Raw genomic sequence first — 20,076 nt, 5'->3', positions numbered from 1 at the left:
TAGGGGTTTATCATATAAATAAACCACTGCTTTCGGTAACATTTGTTTTTTGCATCGATTAGTGTCAATTATGAATTAAGAATAAATACAAACATCAAATCAATCATCTACTATCAGTACCTACAACCACAATGCCGCCAAATCTGCCATACAGCTCTACAGCTGCTGAACAGTCGCAAAAATGACCGGCTGTCAGGGGTAAACTGATTTACAAATTTCTCCGCCAGGAGATGTCTCTCAGGGACATGACATGACATTAGACGTTATTGAGACTGTAGGAGGTTCTCTCAGGAGGAAAATTGAAAACTAGTGTAATTACACTAATTACTTTTATATTTCGACTATATTAATGCCACTCGTCAGTAGAGATGATGTGCGAGTGCCTAAAAATAAATTCCTATTTAAGTTGACGCGCAGGAGGGCAGGCGGATTTGCCTCTATTCTTTTGACAGGCGCTACATACTTCAACGCCACGGCTGGGCTCACAACTTTAAATTCCATCATAACTTTCTTCTGGTACGCCAAAAAAATTTAAAAAAATTTTATTGACAGGTACCAAATAGGTAGTAAATATTCACTAAGATATCAATTAGTAGTGTTGTCTAGAACTATGTAAACCAAAAATGGTCCAGTCCAGACATCCTGACGTCAGAATGTCTGGCCACTTTATTCGCTCGATTTTAGATATCAGTGGAGGTACCAAATATATGTACTCAGGTACCAAATAGTATCAAATAGGTACTAAATTTTAGTATGTACTAAACATCAAATATCTGTAGTGGTCCAGGGGTCCTGCCTGACGCTCACCAAGGATACTTGCTTAGTTTGGGGCTAGATTGATCTGTGTAAGATGTCCCCCAATATTTATTTATTTATTATTTTACTTATAAACTTTTTAAAATGTGTTAAGTAGTTTAAAGTATAAAGATCATCTTTATTAGTAATTAAAAAGAAAACCTGCAATACAGGGGTTTATAAGTTCATAACAAATAGGTACGTACCTTACCTCTATTATTTACTATACGTGAACTAGTAAAACTGATGTATATTCTAGTAAATAACCATAGCTGGGCATTAACTCGTTAATCCGTTAATCGTTAATTAACGAAGTTAACATTTCGATTAACGGATTAACTTTTAAGTTAACTTTAAAAAATGTTAACGGATTCGTTAACTTCCGTTAAATTTCATCGAGTCCGTTAATCGTTAATCCAGCGCCCCAAGCGGCTCGCTGCGCCGCGAAAACCTCGTTCTGACTGCTACTGTAAAAGCCCGTAGTACGGCAAAACCTAGGAACCTAGGATAGGAAGCAGATCCGTCGGTTATAAACAGTCTAAAGACCAATTTGGCGACTATGGATCACTTATTCGAGATCTTCTAAATCTTATTAGGCGTGCTAGATCGATCACTAACCTGGGAATAGAGTGCAATCATCAGGCATGACAGACAAATCACACAACCGACGCATCGAGTTAGAGTCCGGCGGGCCTTAGATTACTTACTCTACCAAGTTATCGTGGCCCACAGCATCGAGTTGTCGTCGCAAATCTCAATCTGAAGAACCGACGCACCACGATTGCGACCGCATGAATGACCCAATATCTAATTACCAATCCGAAGTAAAACCTAGGATTTAGCCAACCAACGGCGGTAAAAGCCCGAAGAGACCGTAATTATTACATTTCGGTTTTTTACCGATTGGCGTCACAGGTTTTAATGGTTTTTGGTGGTACAAATACATAATACCTACAGTGAAGTCCTATTTTTATGACGTGTTAACGGATTATCGATTAACTTTAACTTCCGTTAAATCTACCGAAATGTATCGCTTTAACGATTAACGAAGTTAACTTTTTAAGTAACGGATTAACGATTATCGAAGTTAACTATTTGATTAACGGTGCCCAGCTATGTAAATAACTAATACCATTACTTCCATAATGTTGTGTTTTGGCCTGATTTTAACGATATCGTGCCAAAAATATTATTTCCGCATCCAACGCCAATGCAGATGTGCCATTTCACGCATACAAATTGGGCCAGGAACGTGTCCCACGGCTATACATTCGAAAGAAAAATTCCTAACAAATTAATGCACGGCTTTGGTTGTTTAGACAACCATAACATATGTATTGGTTTTAGTTTATGCGACTCTGATTGGAGATTTGACGTAGTCGCGTGTCCGTGTGACCCCACGTGGGAGAAGCGAACTCGTCGCGTCTAAAACGTCGTTTGAACGACAAACGTTCCTCATCTTATAAGACTTTTGATACGTGGTGCTTGAAGCGGCAGCGTTGACTCAGTGAGGCGGTCTCGATATAGTATAGTTTCCTTTTATATCTCCTTTTGTACTGTTTACGCCTTCGACAGCACAGCTAAGCTTTTACTCTGTTTATATGTTAATTATAGCCGGGAAAAGTTATGTTTATCCTCGCCTTCCGGCGTTTGCCCGACATAAATCTCAGCGACGTGTAAACAATTTGAATTTTTCAAAACCTGAGTTTTTATTCATGATAATTTCAATAATTCTTTTCCTCTTGTCTTTTTTTTGATGTTAAATATCAGGACACAGTGCTACTTAGTATTAGATAAGTAGTAAGCAATGCTCAAATAAGTTAAATATCTTGACGTACAAGTAACATTTGTTTGCTGGTGTGTATTTTATTTTTATACGTAATAATGGAACGGTGACACAACGGCCCTATTTACCTATCAGCGCTATCGTTATTGCTCAATCGTTGCACAGTTGTCGTGTGTACATTGGCATGCTTAACCTAAACAGTATTTACATAAAAGTTCATTTCAACTCGCGTGCCCTATCGAGTTGACGATATAAAAAGAGTTTTGTGGAATTATCATGTCGTCGCGTGCCCTCGTTTCGGCTATCAGTGTCAATTTGTCCAAGTCAAGTTTCAATTAGTGTGAGTAAATGTTGTCTACGAGTTTACTCATGAACCCCTTGTGGAGCGACGATGAACTCGGTTGGCTGTTGTTTGGTATGTTCAATCAATATTTTTCATAATGCTAAAGTAACTAACGTAAATAAGTATTTTAAATATTCTGTGTGAAGTGACGTGTAGGTTAAATTACATGTACATGTACAGTCAACCAATTGGAACCCTAGGCCACTGTAGAACTATGTCATAGTGTCGATATAAATCGGACTAAGTACATATAAAAAATCTCTTAATGCTTGTCATTTTGACATGGTTGTAGGGTTCCAATTGGTTGACTGTACATACACATTGTGAATTAATTATTTTGTGTTATTCATGAAGTGGTCATACATTTCATAGAATTCACAAGTAACCTACCCGACACTGGTGCCATAGCTATGCTTGATTACCTTCGAAAGTGTGTCGTAATTGATTTATTCACTTAATTAATATAGATAATTATCTATTGTCTAGTGTATTGAGTGTTTTAAAATTTTACTCGTTAACATTTTCCCATTTTACTAGAAAATAAATCTTAGAATTATAAATATCATGTACATACACATACAGTCAATGAATGCAAGAAATTTCATATTTTTCATATTAAAAAGTATGTCTTTGAAAAACATAAATAACAGTTGCTCGTATTACTTATACACTCATATGAATATATCATAAAAATCTGGATAGTGTAATTAAATGTCTAACTAATTAAATACCTATTACATTATTCATATATTGTGATATCTGATCCAGGATTTTGCATACTATACTAAAAGTAAACTTGTTGATAAGGCTGAAGTCCCGGCTTGATAACATGCTTATCGTGCGACTCAAGTTTTTTCTGCGAACCCACTCGACGTGTCCGTACTTCTATGGCATCGTCGATGCACAAAACCTCCTAGTATCTATCTTGGTGTCTATAGTGTAATAGTTATTTGTTATACAAGGGGGCAAAATTAAAAGTAAAATACATTTGCACCCGAGTGTAACACAAAACTTTTCCGCTCACTATAGCGAAACTACAACGCAAAAAATGCGTTTATCACTGCTTCCAGTAGTTCCACAGGTGGTAAATCATCTTTATTACTAGATTAACCTACTTTTATCAATTTTAAAGCAGTCAATTTGACTTTATTCAAGGTCAAATTACTTTACCCACTAGTGGATAAAATGCGTTTTTACCCGCTGGTATTAAAGGACAAAACACGTGTTTCCGAGCTAGTGAAGGGAAAAATTATTTAACAGTAAACAAAAATCTTAAATACCGGGGTGTAAGTATAAACTTATAGTTGAGTAGTTATAGTTTTTAACATAGTAACTTGATAAAAAAGTGCACGAGTAGTTTTGTGGTAGCGTCAGCCCGTCAGTTGACGCGTTGGGTATCGATGGTTGGTAAACAGTCGCAGCAAGCCCGCGAAGCGCGCCGAACGTCCGCGCTCGTTGTTGCCACCACGGTTCGGTGTGCTCGCCAGCCCGCCTCGCCACGGGTGCTGCGCTCCGTTGTTCCTCGCCACGCGTTTACAATACACAGGAACTCCGCGTGACACGTTCAGGAACATTATATGTGGTGGCATTGGGTCTGTTTGTGTTCTTATTCGTGTCAGTTACATGCACTGTGGTACATAACTTTTATGGTGTGGTCTAAAGTTTAGAAGTGTTTACTTGGATTAGGCAGCGAAATTTACTGTTGCATATTACCACAGTATAAGGATAAATCAGTAGTTAATCTCCGGCAGCGGCGACGCGGTCGTTACTACTGCGCAAGGTCACGCAGGGTTGTACCTGTGCTACTGTCCTACTCGTAGTAACTGTGTATGGCGCTATGCTAGTACCAACGCTCTTTCTACCTTTTTATCTAATAAAGATTCAAGTACGTGTTTGTTTCTTAAATACTGACGAAATCGTATTTACATAAAATGTTTGAATAGATGTTTGCACAATATTTAAGTAGGTACCAAACTTTCGAGCTAGATAGATCGCAGCATCTACCTAAATGTCGTTACAGATAAATCTTTATTGATTTTAATGTGTCATTCTAGCTTTAAATCTCACTTTTACGCCATTTACGTAAGCAATAATGTACCTAACACTGCAACAATATAACAACCACTTACTTTTCTGGGTGTCTAGGAATTCTAAAGAACATTCTGACATTTCCGCATTTTGAGAACTGTTCTCCATACACCCATAAACACTACAGTAACGAAAATATGTCTTCGGTGCTGACGTCATTTTCTCCCGAACTCAACACGTCAACACAGCGCGCGAACGCGGCCCCGACTGTCCAGCCCAATACTTACCAGTTTCGCATGTATTTGGTGCATATGGAGAGTAGTTTTCGACACACCGCGCGGAGTGAAGTTTGTTAGAAGAGTTATTACTGCTTTATACTGTGATATTACAACCGAAACCATGTCGAAGATGTTCCGATTTTCGGTTTGAATTGCGTAGTATCATAGCCGTGACTAATTTACCGTATCTCGATACTCGAACGTCTTAAGTTTACCTTACCGAGCAAGTTTGTAAACAAGTTTACGTAAGTTATATAATCTGATCAATTACGTTCCGAACTTTCAAATGTCAAAGACGTCGCGAGGCTCGCCCGGTGAGTTTGGCGGGTCACCGAAAATGTCAAATTTGTTTTGAATGTGGCAGTGGCCTCAGGGAGCGATGTAGTGTAATAATCAATCACCCAGCAAATCGATTGACTCCGCTGGCCTTAGCACCGTATCATACGCTAGGATGCTGTGTTGTGTAGGAGAAGACTATATTTAGACACTTCCACACCGATCGTCACCCTTTGCAATGGCATTCACCGTTCAACTTGTAACAGGCTTATGAAAAATCCATATTACCTTCAGCATGTCATGACGGAAGGAAAAGCAAATTGTATGGTACCTATGTAGGCAATATTGTCGGAAGGAAAACATTAATAGAGTTGAGGTATCCATGACGAGTCATCACATTTCACCTACTCAAAGGTTAGCTGGAAGAAATCCCTTAAAGGGATAAGTTCGCCTTTGTACTGTCTATCCTGTGTCATATTTGTGTTTTGTGTTTTGTACAATAAAGAGTTTATACATACATACATACATACGAGTCCTGTTTATTCGACGTATTTAACTATTTAGCTAACTGTATTATTATATTCAAATATTTTACAGTGAATGCCGTGATTCCAGTTCAACTTCAAGTAGAAATCAAAAACGTTTAAGATTATAAATTTTGAAGACATTCCACTCACAAAACCTTTTGTAAACTCAGACGTGTCCATTGCTTCTCGGTTCAATTGTCATTAATAAAAACGGTTTTGATACGCTCGAACGACAACAAATAATCTTCCATACCTTTTAACAACAGATTTTCTGTAGATTACCTTTTTCCATTTTACAAAACGAATTGTTTAAAGTTTACTTGGTCTGTAAAGTTATAGGTGTTCGGTTTTTATTTTTTGTGAAGTATGTACAGTCAACCAATTTGAATCCTAGGCCACTCTAGAACCCTGTCTTATTGACACCGTGCTGTATTTGTCAAAGAAGTCACATCGACGTTTACTGTGAAAAGGTTCTACAGTGGCCTAGGATTCAAATTGGTTGACTGTACATAGTTTTAATGTACCAGTACCTATAAGCCAAATTCTACATAAAAACTGCACACATGTTATTATTAGTAAGTAAGTAAAGCTGAGAAGCATCTGTCGCGCCGGGTGGCTGAAATCACGCGTGTGCATGTCATGCACATCTTGCGTCGGGCCCGCATCCCGCTACCTGCTTGGCCCACCATTGTTGCCCCTCTCCATCGCTACAATACAACCTGCTAGCACAGCATTGTTCTAACCAAAAACCCCACGCTTTATTTAATATTCAAGTGCGTCATCAGGGCACTTCATCTCTCTTGAACATCGGAATGTTGAACTTTTGGGTTAAGAATTTTAAGCCACTTCGATAACTCCTTTACAATAAGGATTTTTTGACAAGATTTTGCGGTCTTGCATTACTTATGTTACAAACAGCTTTGGAATATGGATGCTTTAGAATGCAGGTAAACAATCATAATAGGGCGGTCGTTCCTACTACCTCTTTGTCACTCTGGGCACGTTCCTCGCCTATAGTCACCGTACATCACTGGGTGTATGCGCAAAGAATTTGATACAGGCCGTTCAACAAACGTTGGAATTTTAATCGCCGTTACCCCAAAAATATCGTTTTACACGAGAGAGATTTGCGAAACGGCCAACTGTGTAAAGATATTCGTTTCCTAGTCAAATATGTTTTTAAAAAGATCGTGTACCGTAAGGAGCTCCTTGCATTTGAAAGTTTTTAGAGGCGGCTCCTCATTTTAGTTTCTGGTAGACGGTGTTATAAATCGCGTTAGTGAGCCCCGGTGACAGATAAGAGTGTGGTTATCGTCAGCGGCCCGAATTCCCCGCGTCGCCGATAACTGCCGTGAGAACACTCGTAGGGATAATCTGGGACTTGAAACAACTTCACGACATAAAACAGGAGTTTCACTTTGTATAGTTTTCTCCGAATAAGTTTTTAATTTTACCCCTCCCAGTTAGGCAACAGTGCTCAGGTAGGATTTTTGTTTTGTAAAAAAAGTAGCTTTTCCTGTTGTAACGAGATCGATGGAGTAATTTAATACATTACGTAGTGGTTCACAGTTGACACGATGTCCTCGAGTTTCATCAATGTGTTAGTCTTGTTTCTGACTTGTATGGCTAATGGTAAGCTGAGAGCGGGTGTAAGCTTAAATGTGATCACTGATCGCTTATCTCTGGCCACGTTATATATATGTTCAGTCTTAGCGTGTGTTGTTCATATATCACTCAGGGAACTTAAGTAATTGAGCTACTTAGCTGAGCAAAGCATGGCGTTGAACTATGAGCGTGCGAGAATGTACTTAAAGTAATTAATTACTTTAGTGGATTACTTTTCGCAGTAAAATTATCTATAGTAAGTAATACCTGTGGGTTCGCTTATCATATAATGCAACGTAATGTGTTTAATATTGATTCATGTTTCTGCGCTGCGCTTTTTACACCGTCTTCAAATAAGAAGGATAGCGAACCGCTTACTAATTTGAAATAGACTTCCGATATTGTGCCCCCTGTCTTTAATTCTTCACACTGTGAATACTGTGATACGTTTCATTCAAAACGTCATTTTCTAAGTTCAAGAGTGATGTCAATATATCATGTTACTTACAGCAAAATTTGATTACATGTTATCATGAAACCTTTTAGGTGAAGTTCCTTTTATCAAACCGATAGGTAGGTATACTAGAATACGGATGCCACGGTCATTGGCCGCTCTTCCGGTGTCCTACCTATGCGCTGACCGGATATCGGCCCACAATCATGTGCTACAGTTGGGCTATTTCAGAATCGTACATTGCACTGAAATGAAATTTTATGGTCATTGCGTAATTCTAAAATATCTACTGTTTGGATAAACAGGAAATGTACTGAATGGCAGAACTCATAATCAATATAGATGTACAATTGTACACATACCTATATTGTTTATTGAAAATTATGATGTAGGTAGGTACTTTATGTAAAGTCTGACACGATTATGAGAGGCCTTCCTCATTCCTCTTGTTGTGGATTATATGTAGATTCTAAAATATGTACCTACTTATTTCGTTTTGAATTTAATAGTTATTTAGTAATGAAACGGCCAAGATCAAATGTGTATTAATTTGACTGTAGAGTTTGTAAAATAAGGACCGTCGCGTCGTACAATTTTATCAGAAAACTTTTGGTAGGATTCGTGCATATTGAAAAATATTAACTTTTGCTTCTATTATTTAATACTAAGTATCGTATGTTCAATTTAATACCTTATCTACTACTTATTAGTATGACGACGTTGTTGAAAACATTAGCCTTTTATTTGCAACGTAAAACTTTAAGTTTAAAATCTTGTTTTGATATAATAGAAACTTAAGTGAAAACAGATCGTTTTATTGCGTGTATAATGGCTTTTTGACCTTATCCAAAGGTCACCTAATCTGTATTAAGCAAGTCTGAAACACTATGGCCAACGGTCGTGCAGTAGGGTTTACTAATTCGGCATTTTGCTGTAGAGATAGTCACGAATTCAATCTACATGAGCTCTGTAGCGGTTGAGGTAATGTTGGTAAGGGACTATTAGTTAAGTGGCGAAATGGTGGCTGATATAATGATATCATATAAATATATTCTGAGACTGAAGTAGTTACAACGTTCGTAATTTTTGCTAAATGACAGTGGTTAGTACACATATATTAAAATGAACTTCTATAATGTAGAAAATGTATGCTTTAAGCTGAATCCGAATAAAACCCACGTTCGGAAAGTTCATCAGTCTACTCACGCTTGAAGACTGTATAGCATCGGAAGAAGATATTCGAAATAAAGGTGTTCCCATACTGAGTGTAATGATCCATATGCGCCCTGGCGTCCGTCCAAACAACAGTTTATAGCGGACGGGACGATGTTTACAAAGCTGCAGCGCGTCACTGGAGCTGGAATACGCTACCGAGCGCGGCCCAGTTGCTGCTCACTAGATATGGCCCCATCCATCAATAACATACAGAATATAAAATCCTGACAAAAATATTTATATATTTTCATGCAGAACAATAAAATTGTGGTCGGATCAGCATGCTCTACAAGGGCCGTGTGATCTGATTTGTTGATTTTATCGCGCTCCTTTTACCGCAGTACAAGTCTTGCACCGTGAAAGAAATCGACAATTCTACTCTCCTTTCACATGGTTTCACTTTTTTATATAATCATTTATTAATTAAAGCCATTTAAATATTTAATTATGTGATAAATTAGCATTTTTGTGTGATCGCGTCCCTTGCGGTAGGCATATTCCAAAACAGGTCTCTAGTTAAAGTATATTAAGTTCATATTGTATCGTAGTGAAAATAAACACAAAGAAACCTTCATGTAATGAATTTCATTGAATTTTATTGCTTATTAGCATTCTGTTTATTAAGTAATGCTTATTCTTTCCAAATAGTTATGTTGGCGAGTTTCGCAAGGAACAAAGAAGCCACACATGGTGCGTTGGTTTAATACTGCGATGTGTGTCAGTGTGCAGTAGGATGCACTTAATGCACCGTCGCGGTGCCGACGTGCTTAATCTCGTCCAAGTTGCAAGTGTAATTTCCATGCGGACAGAAAGGCGAAATATTCGTGTTGCGTCCTTGTTTTAAATTCTTACAACGACATGTAGACACACGATATGTGCCCCACATTTCTGGCCCAATAGCAACGTGGGCTATTTATACGTTCCTTCTGATTCTCAGCAGTTATAACAACAGTTATTTAGGCGAACAATTGCGGTGTCTATCGATTTTAGTTGGATCATAACTTTAGCGTAGGTAGATAGCTTTAATAGGGTATCGTGAGTATTGAATGCACAGCGTCTATCAGGAGCAGATTGCTTGTTAGGCGAGAGGCGCGACCAGGGAAGGGATAAGTTCGTTAGCGACGGGCCGTCAGTCCCACTAATGGCTGTGGAACCCGAGTGCATTATGCACTTATTCGCTGACGTGTGCCTGTGCACGCAGTTCAGCTCGCGCAGCGCACGCACCACGCAGCATTCTACTGGCACACTTCTCTAACGAAAGTTTGTTACTTACGTATTCCACTTTTTGCGTATTCCTCGCCATTAGCCGTTCGAATGATCCACTGTACTATTGAACTGATTAATTTGGCTATTAAAACGTTCGTAATAATCGAAATTACATTACAATTATGTAAGCCTTGCACCACTGTCGGTTACAGTTTATGTGTGTGCATTTTGCTAATCGTCTGTGCGTATGAACAAACTAACAGAATTATTGAATTATGTCTGTAATCGATATTGGGTGTTCTTTTATAACTTGACTTGTATATATAGTTATATAATTTCAGCGCCCATGAGGCAAAGCTCCTTAACGTGAACCGAACTTTTAATTACTCGGGTAAAATGTACTGTTTACTTACGGAAATATCAGCGATTTATTGTGAACACCATGTATGAATAATTTCATTGAGTCGCTGTTTAAGCTGTAGGCACTGGCAGTCAAGGTCGTTAGATGAATCATCCATATGATTGTGTAGGCGTGTCGTTGACTATACTGTGAGTTTCCTTTCTTCTGTTTACAATAGTGTACATTATCTTCGGTGCACGTCATTCATTGTCTTCTCAATTAATATAAACTGCAGTGCAGGAATTTGGTTTCATCAGGATTTTATGGCGAGGACAAGGCTTATTCGCGTAATTGATAGAACAATAAGCAGGAATTGAGGATGTGCCTGTTATAAAATCTATAGAAATACTGATAGATCTATTGACCCCCTGTAGATGTTTTCATACTTGAATAAATTTATGCGAATTTATCATATTGATACAACTTATAGAATGTTTGCCTTCGAATGCCATTGGTGTTCATTGAATGGAAGGATTAAGACGAACTCGGTTGAAGTTAATTCCACAAGAATTAAAACTGACATATTATGCAGAATGTCAAGTAAAACTACAAACAAACCGATCGTACTAGAACTAATAAGTACATACACGTAATAAATCTTTTAAGCCAAGTGTTTCCATCGTGGTTCTGTTGAGAATAGACCTTCTGACCGCCCACGAGCATCTAAGTTGCTCTCCTACGCAGTTTGATAAAGTGTAGTGTCGGTAATAACGAAGCTCAGTATGCTATGTTACTGTTCCAACGACGTAGCCAATTAGCCACGTGCTTTTACTTAGACAGACAATTAGGATTGAGTATGTAATGTTGAAATTAACGTTGTTTAAGTAATTGATGGTAAGGTTCATGTTGATTCTAGCTAGCATTTTGCCTTATGTTTATATCCTCACAGGCGGACCGAAATATTACTATGTTTTATATTATAATCTAAAGTACAAAGGGTCAAGTTTCAGCAAGAAACATTTATTGATGGCATAGAAATCATTTTCTACTTAAATTAAGCCTCGGCTATGTTAGAGTTGGGCTAATGAAAGTTGAACCCGCAAAAACGTAGGCAACACATTGATTACATGGATTTACTTTTTAGGGTTCCGTACCAAAAAGGTACAACAGGAACCCTTATGGTGCGACTCTGTCCGTCTGTCTGTCCGTCTGTCACATTCCTAAATATCTCGAGAACTACTAATGCTATCAACTTGAAATTTGGAATAGTTGTGAACATTGTAAACCTCTACAAATAGAAAGTGTAAAATTTTTAAATATATTAATTTTATTTGTAGAAAATGGCCAAAATGAAAGGGGGGCAAACTGTAAATTTCAAGTTACTAGGTCAAGTGGGGTATCGTTGGAAAGAGCTCAAATTGAACGTAAATAAGCTATTTTTTATAATTTTTTTGTTGTGGAAAAAAAAGTAATTTTGAAGGAAAATGTAACAATACCGTTCCCCCCCCCCCCCCCCCCCCCCCTTATCTCCGAAGTTTACCAACGAAAAATTATGAAAATTTTAGTAAACATTGGTTTTATGCTAAATATTACAGGAAAAATATAATCGTGTTTGTATTTTGAATACTTTTTTTAATTCACAAAAACTTTTCAGATTTTTACTTTCAATTTACCCACCCTTGCGGATGTATATCGTACTTCAAATTAATACGAGATGTTACGTAAACCATCTTCTCTCCAATAAAGTAAAAACTGTTTAAATCGGTTAACATTATAAAGAATTATCCCTGAAAAACCAGGTCGCGCAAATTAGTTAGCAAATTGACCGGGAGATGGCGCTATACACAATAATACTCATTAGTGCCAATATGAGATTATTTTTACTAGGTAGTTTGAAAGAAAGTTTGTACGGAACCCTCGGCGGGCGAGTCCGACTCGCACTTGGGCGGGTTTTTTATTATTTCTAATTTATTTTCAGCATTTATTTTACTACTTTTTATGGTTTTATTCATTACTAGCTGTTGCCCGCAGCTTAGCTCGCACTGAATTCGAAAATTGCGGAATGCTCCATACAAACTTCCACACCCCATTTTAGGGAAGTGGGAGGTCAGAAAGAGACAAAAGTAGCCTATGTCACTCTCCATCCCTTCAACTATCTCCACTTAAGAAATCACGTCAAATCGTCGCTCCGTTTTGCCGTGAAAGACGGACAAACAAACAGACACACACACTTTCCCATTTATAATATTAGTATGGATTTTTTGTAGATTACGCTTTTAACTTTTACCGAAATGCATCCGAAATTCGTCAAAGTGATAGTCACACTGACAGATGACAAGGAATATGTTGCCGTTTAAAAAAACTACTGGGTTCAACTTTCATTAGCCAGACTCTATTGTCAAGTACATATATATCACTTTTATTCTACCAAATACGCGTAGCTTATATTTAGCTTATATTAACATGTAACTACGTGCCAACTAATTGTACATTTCCTCGAACACGTTTTTGCTCGTAAGTGTTCATTGCGACTGCAATAAGTCTCGTCCCGTTCCCATGATGAGATCTCGTTTTTCTGCGTTCTCGTGGCCATGTACCTGCGCCTGAGCAAGTGAGCATCCGTTAGTGCACTTGGCATGCAATGATGCCCCGTGCTCAAGGTCGCCTTCTATTACCAGTAGTTTTACTACACGACTATGTTGTACACTTAGTTATTTTATCATTGCGGTTTCAGTATTTTACTTGTTGATTTTCAGGCTTGTAATAAACTGCTTTTTTAAACCCCTTCATTGCCAAGAGTGGCACTGAAGCTCGAGTAGTTTCATGTGCTCTGCCTACCCCTTTAAGGAATACATACAGGCGTGATTGTATGTATGTAATAAGTACAAGCCTAAATGTGACTTCTTTACTTCAACCCAAAACGTGGTTGAGTATTTAAATACTCTTAGACATCAAGTTTTAGACATCAAGCATATTATTTATTCACAAAATCGGCATTCTTTGTTTGGAAAAAGTGAATAGCCCCCAGTTACTTGAAAAAAAAAAACATACATTTCGGTATTGAATAGTTTATAATTTAAACGGCCAAAACCCGTAGTATACCTCTGTTATAACATTATTTACCAATTTAACCATCCTGTACAACTTGACTGATTAGCATAATTGACAATTATTATTAGTTATTATTGCTTAACGACTAAATCTTTTTTTGTCATTTAAATATGATCGATCGACATCACAATAAGAGGCTCGTGCTCGCTAGTCGGCACTGATGTTTTTACGGTATCATAGAAGCGTAAATCTATCCTTAAACACCCGCCGGCATTCCATCGTGTATCTCTGTTTGCCGCGGCTTAAAATAATTACACAAGTGTTGCTGCGGACGCTACCCTCGCTCCCGCGGCTCTACCTGATATGAATGAACTTCGTTCTTAATTTTTGTAAAATTGTAAACAAACGTTTTCTGTAGTAGTTGGGATTCTAGAGTATACAACGTCCATGACAGTATGTTGTCAATTATGAGACAGGATAAACATTGAAGGTAAAGCTATCTTCAGATACGAATGTTATTTACGTAACATTTTATAATATTTCAGCCTTTCAGCACGATTGTTACAGTTACCTGCTACTTAAGATAAGAATACATCCTTTTCTATACCTAAATACAGATAATTTGTTATTAATCTTATTAGCCTATTATAATTAACTGTATTTTATGACTTTTTCAAGATTAATTAAGTTGATCTTGTAATTAATTATTAAGTGGTCTGACTCCGAAGTGACTTTCACTTTTATAACTTATTAATAGTTATTTAATAATGCCAATCGCTATTTTAGGTTTATAAATTGATAAAACATACAGTCATACATTACTGTTAAATTAAACTTTACTAGAACACGTTGGATGTTTGGGCATAATTGGCTGAGATCGGATATTTCGTCAATTATCATTACAAAATTCGTGATTGAATGAATACAAGCTTCAATACTGTTTGAAGTTCCACGGCCCACATACAACCATGATAATTATTGGAGCACGCTCGTTTTCCAAGCTGAATAGTAAATAAACGGACACGGAGGGCGAGCGCGCACGGTGTCTCGCTTGGTCTCAGTTAGTGCGCCCGCGCCTGCGCAACGAGACACACACGCAGTCTGTGCGACACGACAGTCTATTGTGGTCTGGTCTGGAGACGACTCCGAAGGGACCCGGCTTTCGCAACGGATATGACACGGGCCCAGTAGGGCGACAGTGCGCGAGTGTTGGCCGCTCTTTATGACGTTTGCCTCTATTTTGGTGCGGCTAATTTTGTGTCGATGGTTTGTGGATGTTTCGTTAGTGTAGTTAACGTTGTTAATCACCTGTTTAGCGTGAGCGGTAAGGCGTCATCGTGTGCCATACTTGAGGTCACTTGAGAGCTGGAACGTTTTCATTAATTACCTATAGAGAAAACACCAAGGTTACTAATAATAGTAATAATATATTATGTATTATTATTTTGATCGATGTATACCGATGAATTGAGAACCTTCTCCTTTATTTGAAGTCGGTTAAAAATAATAATTAATTAAACTCCGTAACAATATATGTAAGTATAATTATGATACAATATCTTGTCTTGACGCTACGTTTTATCAGCTCCGGCATTTTTATTTTAATGTCATTGTAATGTAAAGTTGAAAGGTAAAAGTACCAGTGCACGTCACGCTAATGCCCAATAGATGACACCCATTGGTCGATCACTGATACTTTAACGATTGCTTAACCCTTGCACTAGTTTCACTACTATCAAAAATCACTGTAGTTTACGAATCTCCAGTTAATTTGGACTCCTAACGATAGGTAGCCTTTTATGACGATTGGATTGTCATATTGCTCTGTGAACTCGAATATTTACATGGCGGATAGGTAGATATTTCGTTATATAACTATAAAATTAATGAATAGGACAGAAGTTTATATGTTTAGGTACTTTGTGCTGCCTGAATCATGATAAGATTATAATTATAATGAAGCATTCAAATTAATGCGCCTAACTAGGTAACGTATAATAACTAAACTTTTGTAACGTATAATAAAAAGCTTGATATCTTAAAATTCAGTTGTAAAAACTGTTACCTACTGATAAAATTATAATGAGTTATTTTGACTTTAAATATTACTATTGTCGGTTACGATTGTTACGAAACCCAATAGATAACTACGCTAAAAGTTTCAACGGGCAATCAAATGATCAATAAATTTTATTGGCTAAACCAAATGCACCAGCTTCAGAACTTAGTACCTATTCAGTAACATCGTCTTACCATTTAAGTGGGTGGTGTACTGCATCAGCCATGGAATGAGATTATTTCGCTTAGCGAGTACCTCGCTCTACTTGTCCCAGTGGCCATATCCGTTGCAAATCGACCGCTTCCTTCGGCGTCTTCGCCTGGGCCCGGCTATTATAAACATGATTTATACCTGCCACGTCATTAGTTACGATGTCAGCGCTTGTCGCAGGCGGATGCGTTTTATTTGCTCGAACAACCTATTTACAGCCTTTCATATGAATAAAAGCTCTTTCAAACTCTGCCCTCGTCTGTTTGGTCATTACTCTTATTAGAGTACTTTTCGAGCGAAAGTTAGACAACGTTTACTTAGGGCCACTTGCGTTTACAATGTGTGGCTTACCTTCATAAGCTGCCGTCGAAGTGTGTACGGTCAGGCTATAAAAGCTTTCACTGGCATACATTGAGTCAGCAGATGTTTGCGTACGCCTAAACATTGATGCAATTTGCAGCAGACTGCCGCACGCGTTGCCTGTTGGCTGCAGCTGCCAGATATTGTAATTACTGCTTCAAGAATATTGTTAACGGATAAGTTTTCGATAAAAATAATTGGATTCAAATCTTAACTTAAGCGTTGCATTATTTATTAGGCACTATCTATTTCGAAATACATATTCATTTTCATTCTCAGTCAAGCTTATTCTAATCTATGGATACTCGATATTCACACAAAATATAATATGTGTTTTCTGTTCTGAAGAAAGTAAAAGTTCACTTCGAAAGCTCTAGTTTGTAATTGTATTATCTACTGGTATTGTTACGAAATTCCTATCTACTATCTACATTAACAAATGTCATATTATATTCTTACGAGATACCACATTTTTTTATCTACGAAGAGTTCTCTTAGAAATATTCATGCTGCATGTAAAAGTAATATTATGAAAAGGTCACATTAGATGTTTATGTTAACTTCAATACTTCGCTGGACGTTAATAACTTAAGCTACCACTTTAGGCAGCTGATATTTATCCATACTTTATTGTTCTTTTTCCTTCGATCGGTAACGGAGTTCAAAGTAACATAATAGTTCTGTTGATGGTGAATAGTGGAAGGTAATAAAATTAGTCTATGTCACCGCAGCATATTTTATTATAACTGTGTTGTGATAACTCAGCACGCGAACGTTGCGCCGCCGGACTCTGGTCAGTCTTAATCTCAAGGAAATATCGGTCTCGTGCCTAAAAGTGTTGGCTGCAAGCCAAACATGACCCACTTCGTTTCCATAACCGTGCGTCAAACATGCCATCTTCTCATTTAGCACACGTTGTTGTTCCCATTCATCTCATCATCCACCGTTGCAATTATAACCCTTATCACGATGTTTCGTCGTCCATATCGACTAAGCTTCAGCATTTCATTGCTCGTCGCTCATAATGCCTTATCTTTGAGTGCACGAGTCGCCGTTCATTTGTTATTGTATAGAGATTCGCATTACAGTTATAAGAACCGTATGGGAAGTGGGAAGCGTGGGGGTTCGTAATTATAATGAGTTGAATGGAAACGTGTTGTAACTATAAAATATTTGCCATGGCTATTGGGCGTTCCGGATGGGCTGGCACCTTGAGACGGCCTTCGCCGCAAAGTAGGCGCAGATTGTTTGCCCCGACGGGAGCCTAGCAACAGCTCGTCGCCACCACGTGCGTACGGCCATCTAATGTCTGAAAATGCGAAGTGTGAATGTTAACGTAGCCCTTACTTCCTCTGCGCGGGTTCACCGACGGTCACCGGCCACATGCTATTTTTGCTATTGCGAATATGCGATGGTAAATTTAGTTTACCTCCCCATTGTCGTGTTTCTGAATCTTATTTTCTTGGATAGCAGCTATACCTTCAATGAAACGGGAAGTGCTGGGTAGAAGTAACAAGGCTTTCATTGATTTTACTTGTACCAATAAGCAAGGTGGTTTGTGTCATGTTACTAACATCTTGTAGTTCAGACGTTCAACGTTTCACAACAGCTCTTCCTCGATGTCTTTGTTAGCATGTATAAGGTTTATTTCGCGATTTTCTCCTCGGAACGACTAGATTCACATCCCGTTCCCACGCGGAACTTTCCACCGAGACAATAGCTCGTTGAAGATTTCACTCTTTTTGTCAATGTGTAAGCTGCTTATTGCGTAGCTGTGTTAATTAAAACCACGTGTGATGAGCCCGCAATCGTAACTGTCTCTTCCTACTCTGCGTTTCGCGTGATTCGACTCTTGTGCAACTTGCAAAAACTGAAAGTAATCGAGAGCACTTTAGCGTCAACTCATCATTGTTTTGAATCTTAACTTATCTATACGGAAACGATAAAACGCATTTATCTAGTTTCAGTATGGGTGATATCAGTTCCTCTGTGTTTTATCGGATAGATATTTATTGAATAAATCTACGATTTTCTGTGGTAATTCAAATAAAGTGGTCAGGGCTAGGCTACAAACGGTTTATGCAACTATCGTTGCGCTATCTTTTAATTACTTTACATTACGGTAGTTTTTCTACAATTAAGACATTGTTATGGTGTAAGAGGTATGGTTATTTTGAGTACGTTCGTCACGCGAAGCTATAAGCTAGAATTCCCGTTAGACGCAATGAAATGAATGTTTATTTTGTTTATTGGATTAGAAACTTTAGTATTCTTTATAGTCTTGCTATGTATGTATATACTACACTTCTCATAAGCTTATACGTTAGATTTATTTGTTAGAAAAGGTATACATAAGGAAGTTTTATATGCTGCAACGTCTCTCTAGGTATGTACTAGCTTCGCGGTTTAAGCTCAACAGCGATGGGCCTTTGTTCGTCTGCCATTCATTAGCCGTATGTCACATTTGAAGACCTCATTCTTTAGCGGTTCGTTGAACTCAGTTTTGGTCGAGTCCCACGTTCCCGCTCAGTTCCTCTGTAACGTGTTTGTCTGGTCCTCGTCGCTTTATCTGAAAGGATGTGGCAATTGGTTCTTCTCGCAAAAACTCCGATTGTAAAACAGGGTCCAAACAACGTAATTGTTTTTCGATTCGATTCCTTAAATACAAGATTTCAGTGATTCTAAGTAGCATTCGAAGGCTAAGTACTGTAATCATCAATCTTATAAATATTGCGTACGTTATCATACCTATATACCTGTTTATATTATGCATATAGTTCATTGGCTCAGTGGAGCGCTGATGTCGTATGATTACAGGTACTTCATGATAACAAACGATAAAAAACTAATATTGTAATACATGAAACAAATGCAGTCTTATCTGTGAAGGTGTGTAGAGCACACATGGTAGATAGCGGTCGGTTAGGTCACGATACTTGGAACTGCATGCTATAAGAATACACGAAGAACACTTCCATAGCTGTCGAATGTATATGACGTATATTTTTTTTTATAAACAGGTGACGCATTTTCTAAAAAATATGTTGATTTAAGTGATTAATAATAGTACCAGTGCTAGATAACAACATTGTGTCTGTGATGCTAACGTGAACTTTGATAGTAAAGTGCAAGTTTAGTGGCAGAGTATTGGATTGAGTGAGGTACGTCAGGATATGTGCCACGATGAGTACGGAGCGGCGTCTCTCCCGGAGCTTCCACTCGTGCCTGAAGGGCTCCTCGACGGAGGAGGCGGCGGACGAGGAGGAGAACTGCTACCACTCGCTCGGGGGCCGCCACTCCCTCAGCCGCCAGCCGCAGATCTACATCGAGGACCTCTCCAACATGTCCCTGGCGGACTTTGAAACGACACAAGAGGAAAATAATGGTTCGTATTTTTATAATAAGGAAAATGTATGCAATTGTACATTGCAGGTGATTAAATAATAACAACTTTTTGCAATAAAACACAGTAGATAAGGTACTTAGTATTTTTAGTTTTACTTAGTTGTGTATTTTGCTGCCAATGCGAGAGTTTTTAATTTT

General features: G+C 38.1%; 1 protein-coding gene across 10 annotated transcripts in view; it reads left to right on the top strand.

The window, feature by feature from the left end:
* The window catches only part of LOC125241849 (ras GTPase-activating protein raskol), a 217,887-nt gene that overhangs the window by 144,901 nt on the left and 52,910 nt on the right, over positions 1–20,076 (top strand). The window contains exons 1-2 of one of the 10 annotated variants that reach the window (XM_048150522.1): positions 4,357–4,516; positions 19,554–19,918. The exons of 7 other annotated variants lie outside the window; for them this stretch is intronic. In XM_048150522.1, the coding sequence (XP_048006479.1) occupies positions 19,717–19,918 (202 nt within the window). In that variant the 5' untranslated portion in view covers positions 4,357–4,516; positions 19,554–19,716. Of the gene's footprint in view, positions 1–4,356; positions 4,517–15,002; positions 15,229–19,553; positions 19,919–20,076 lie in introns of those variants that run through there. 2 more of the 10 variants (XM_048150524.1, XM_048150523.1) reach the window with 2 other exon arrangements.

Source organism: Leguminivora glycinivorella, chromosome Z (genome assembly GCF_023078275.1).
Source record: "Leguminivora glycinivorella isolate SPB_JAAS2020 chromosome Z, LegGlyc_1.1, whole genome shotgun sequence".
Classification (NCBI taxonomy): Eukaryota; Metazoa; Arthropoda; class Insecta; order Lepidoptera; family Tortricidae; genus Leguminivora; species Leguminivora glycinivorella.
This window is presented reverse-complemented; position numbering and strand designations above follow the sequence as displayed.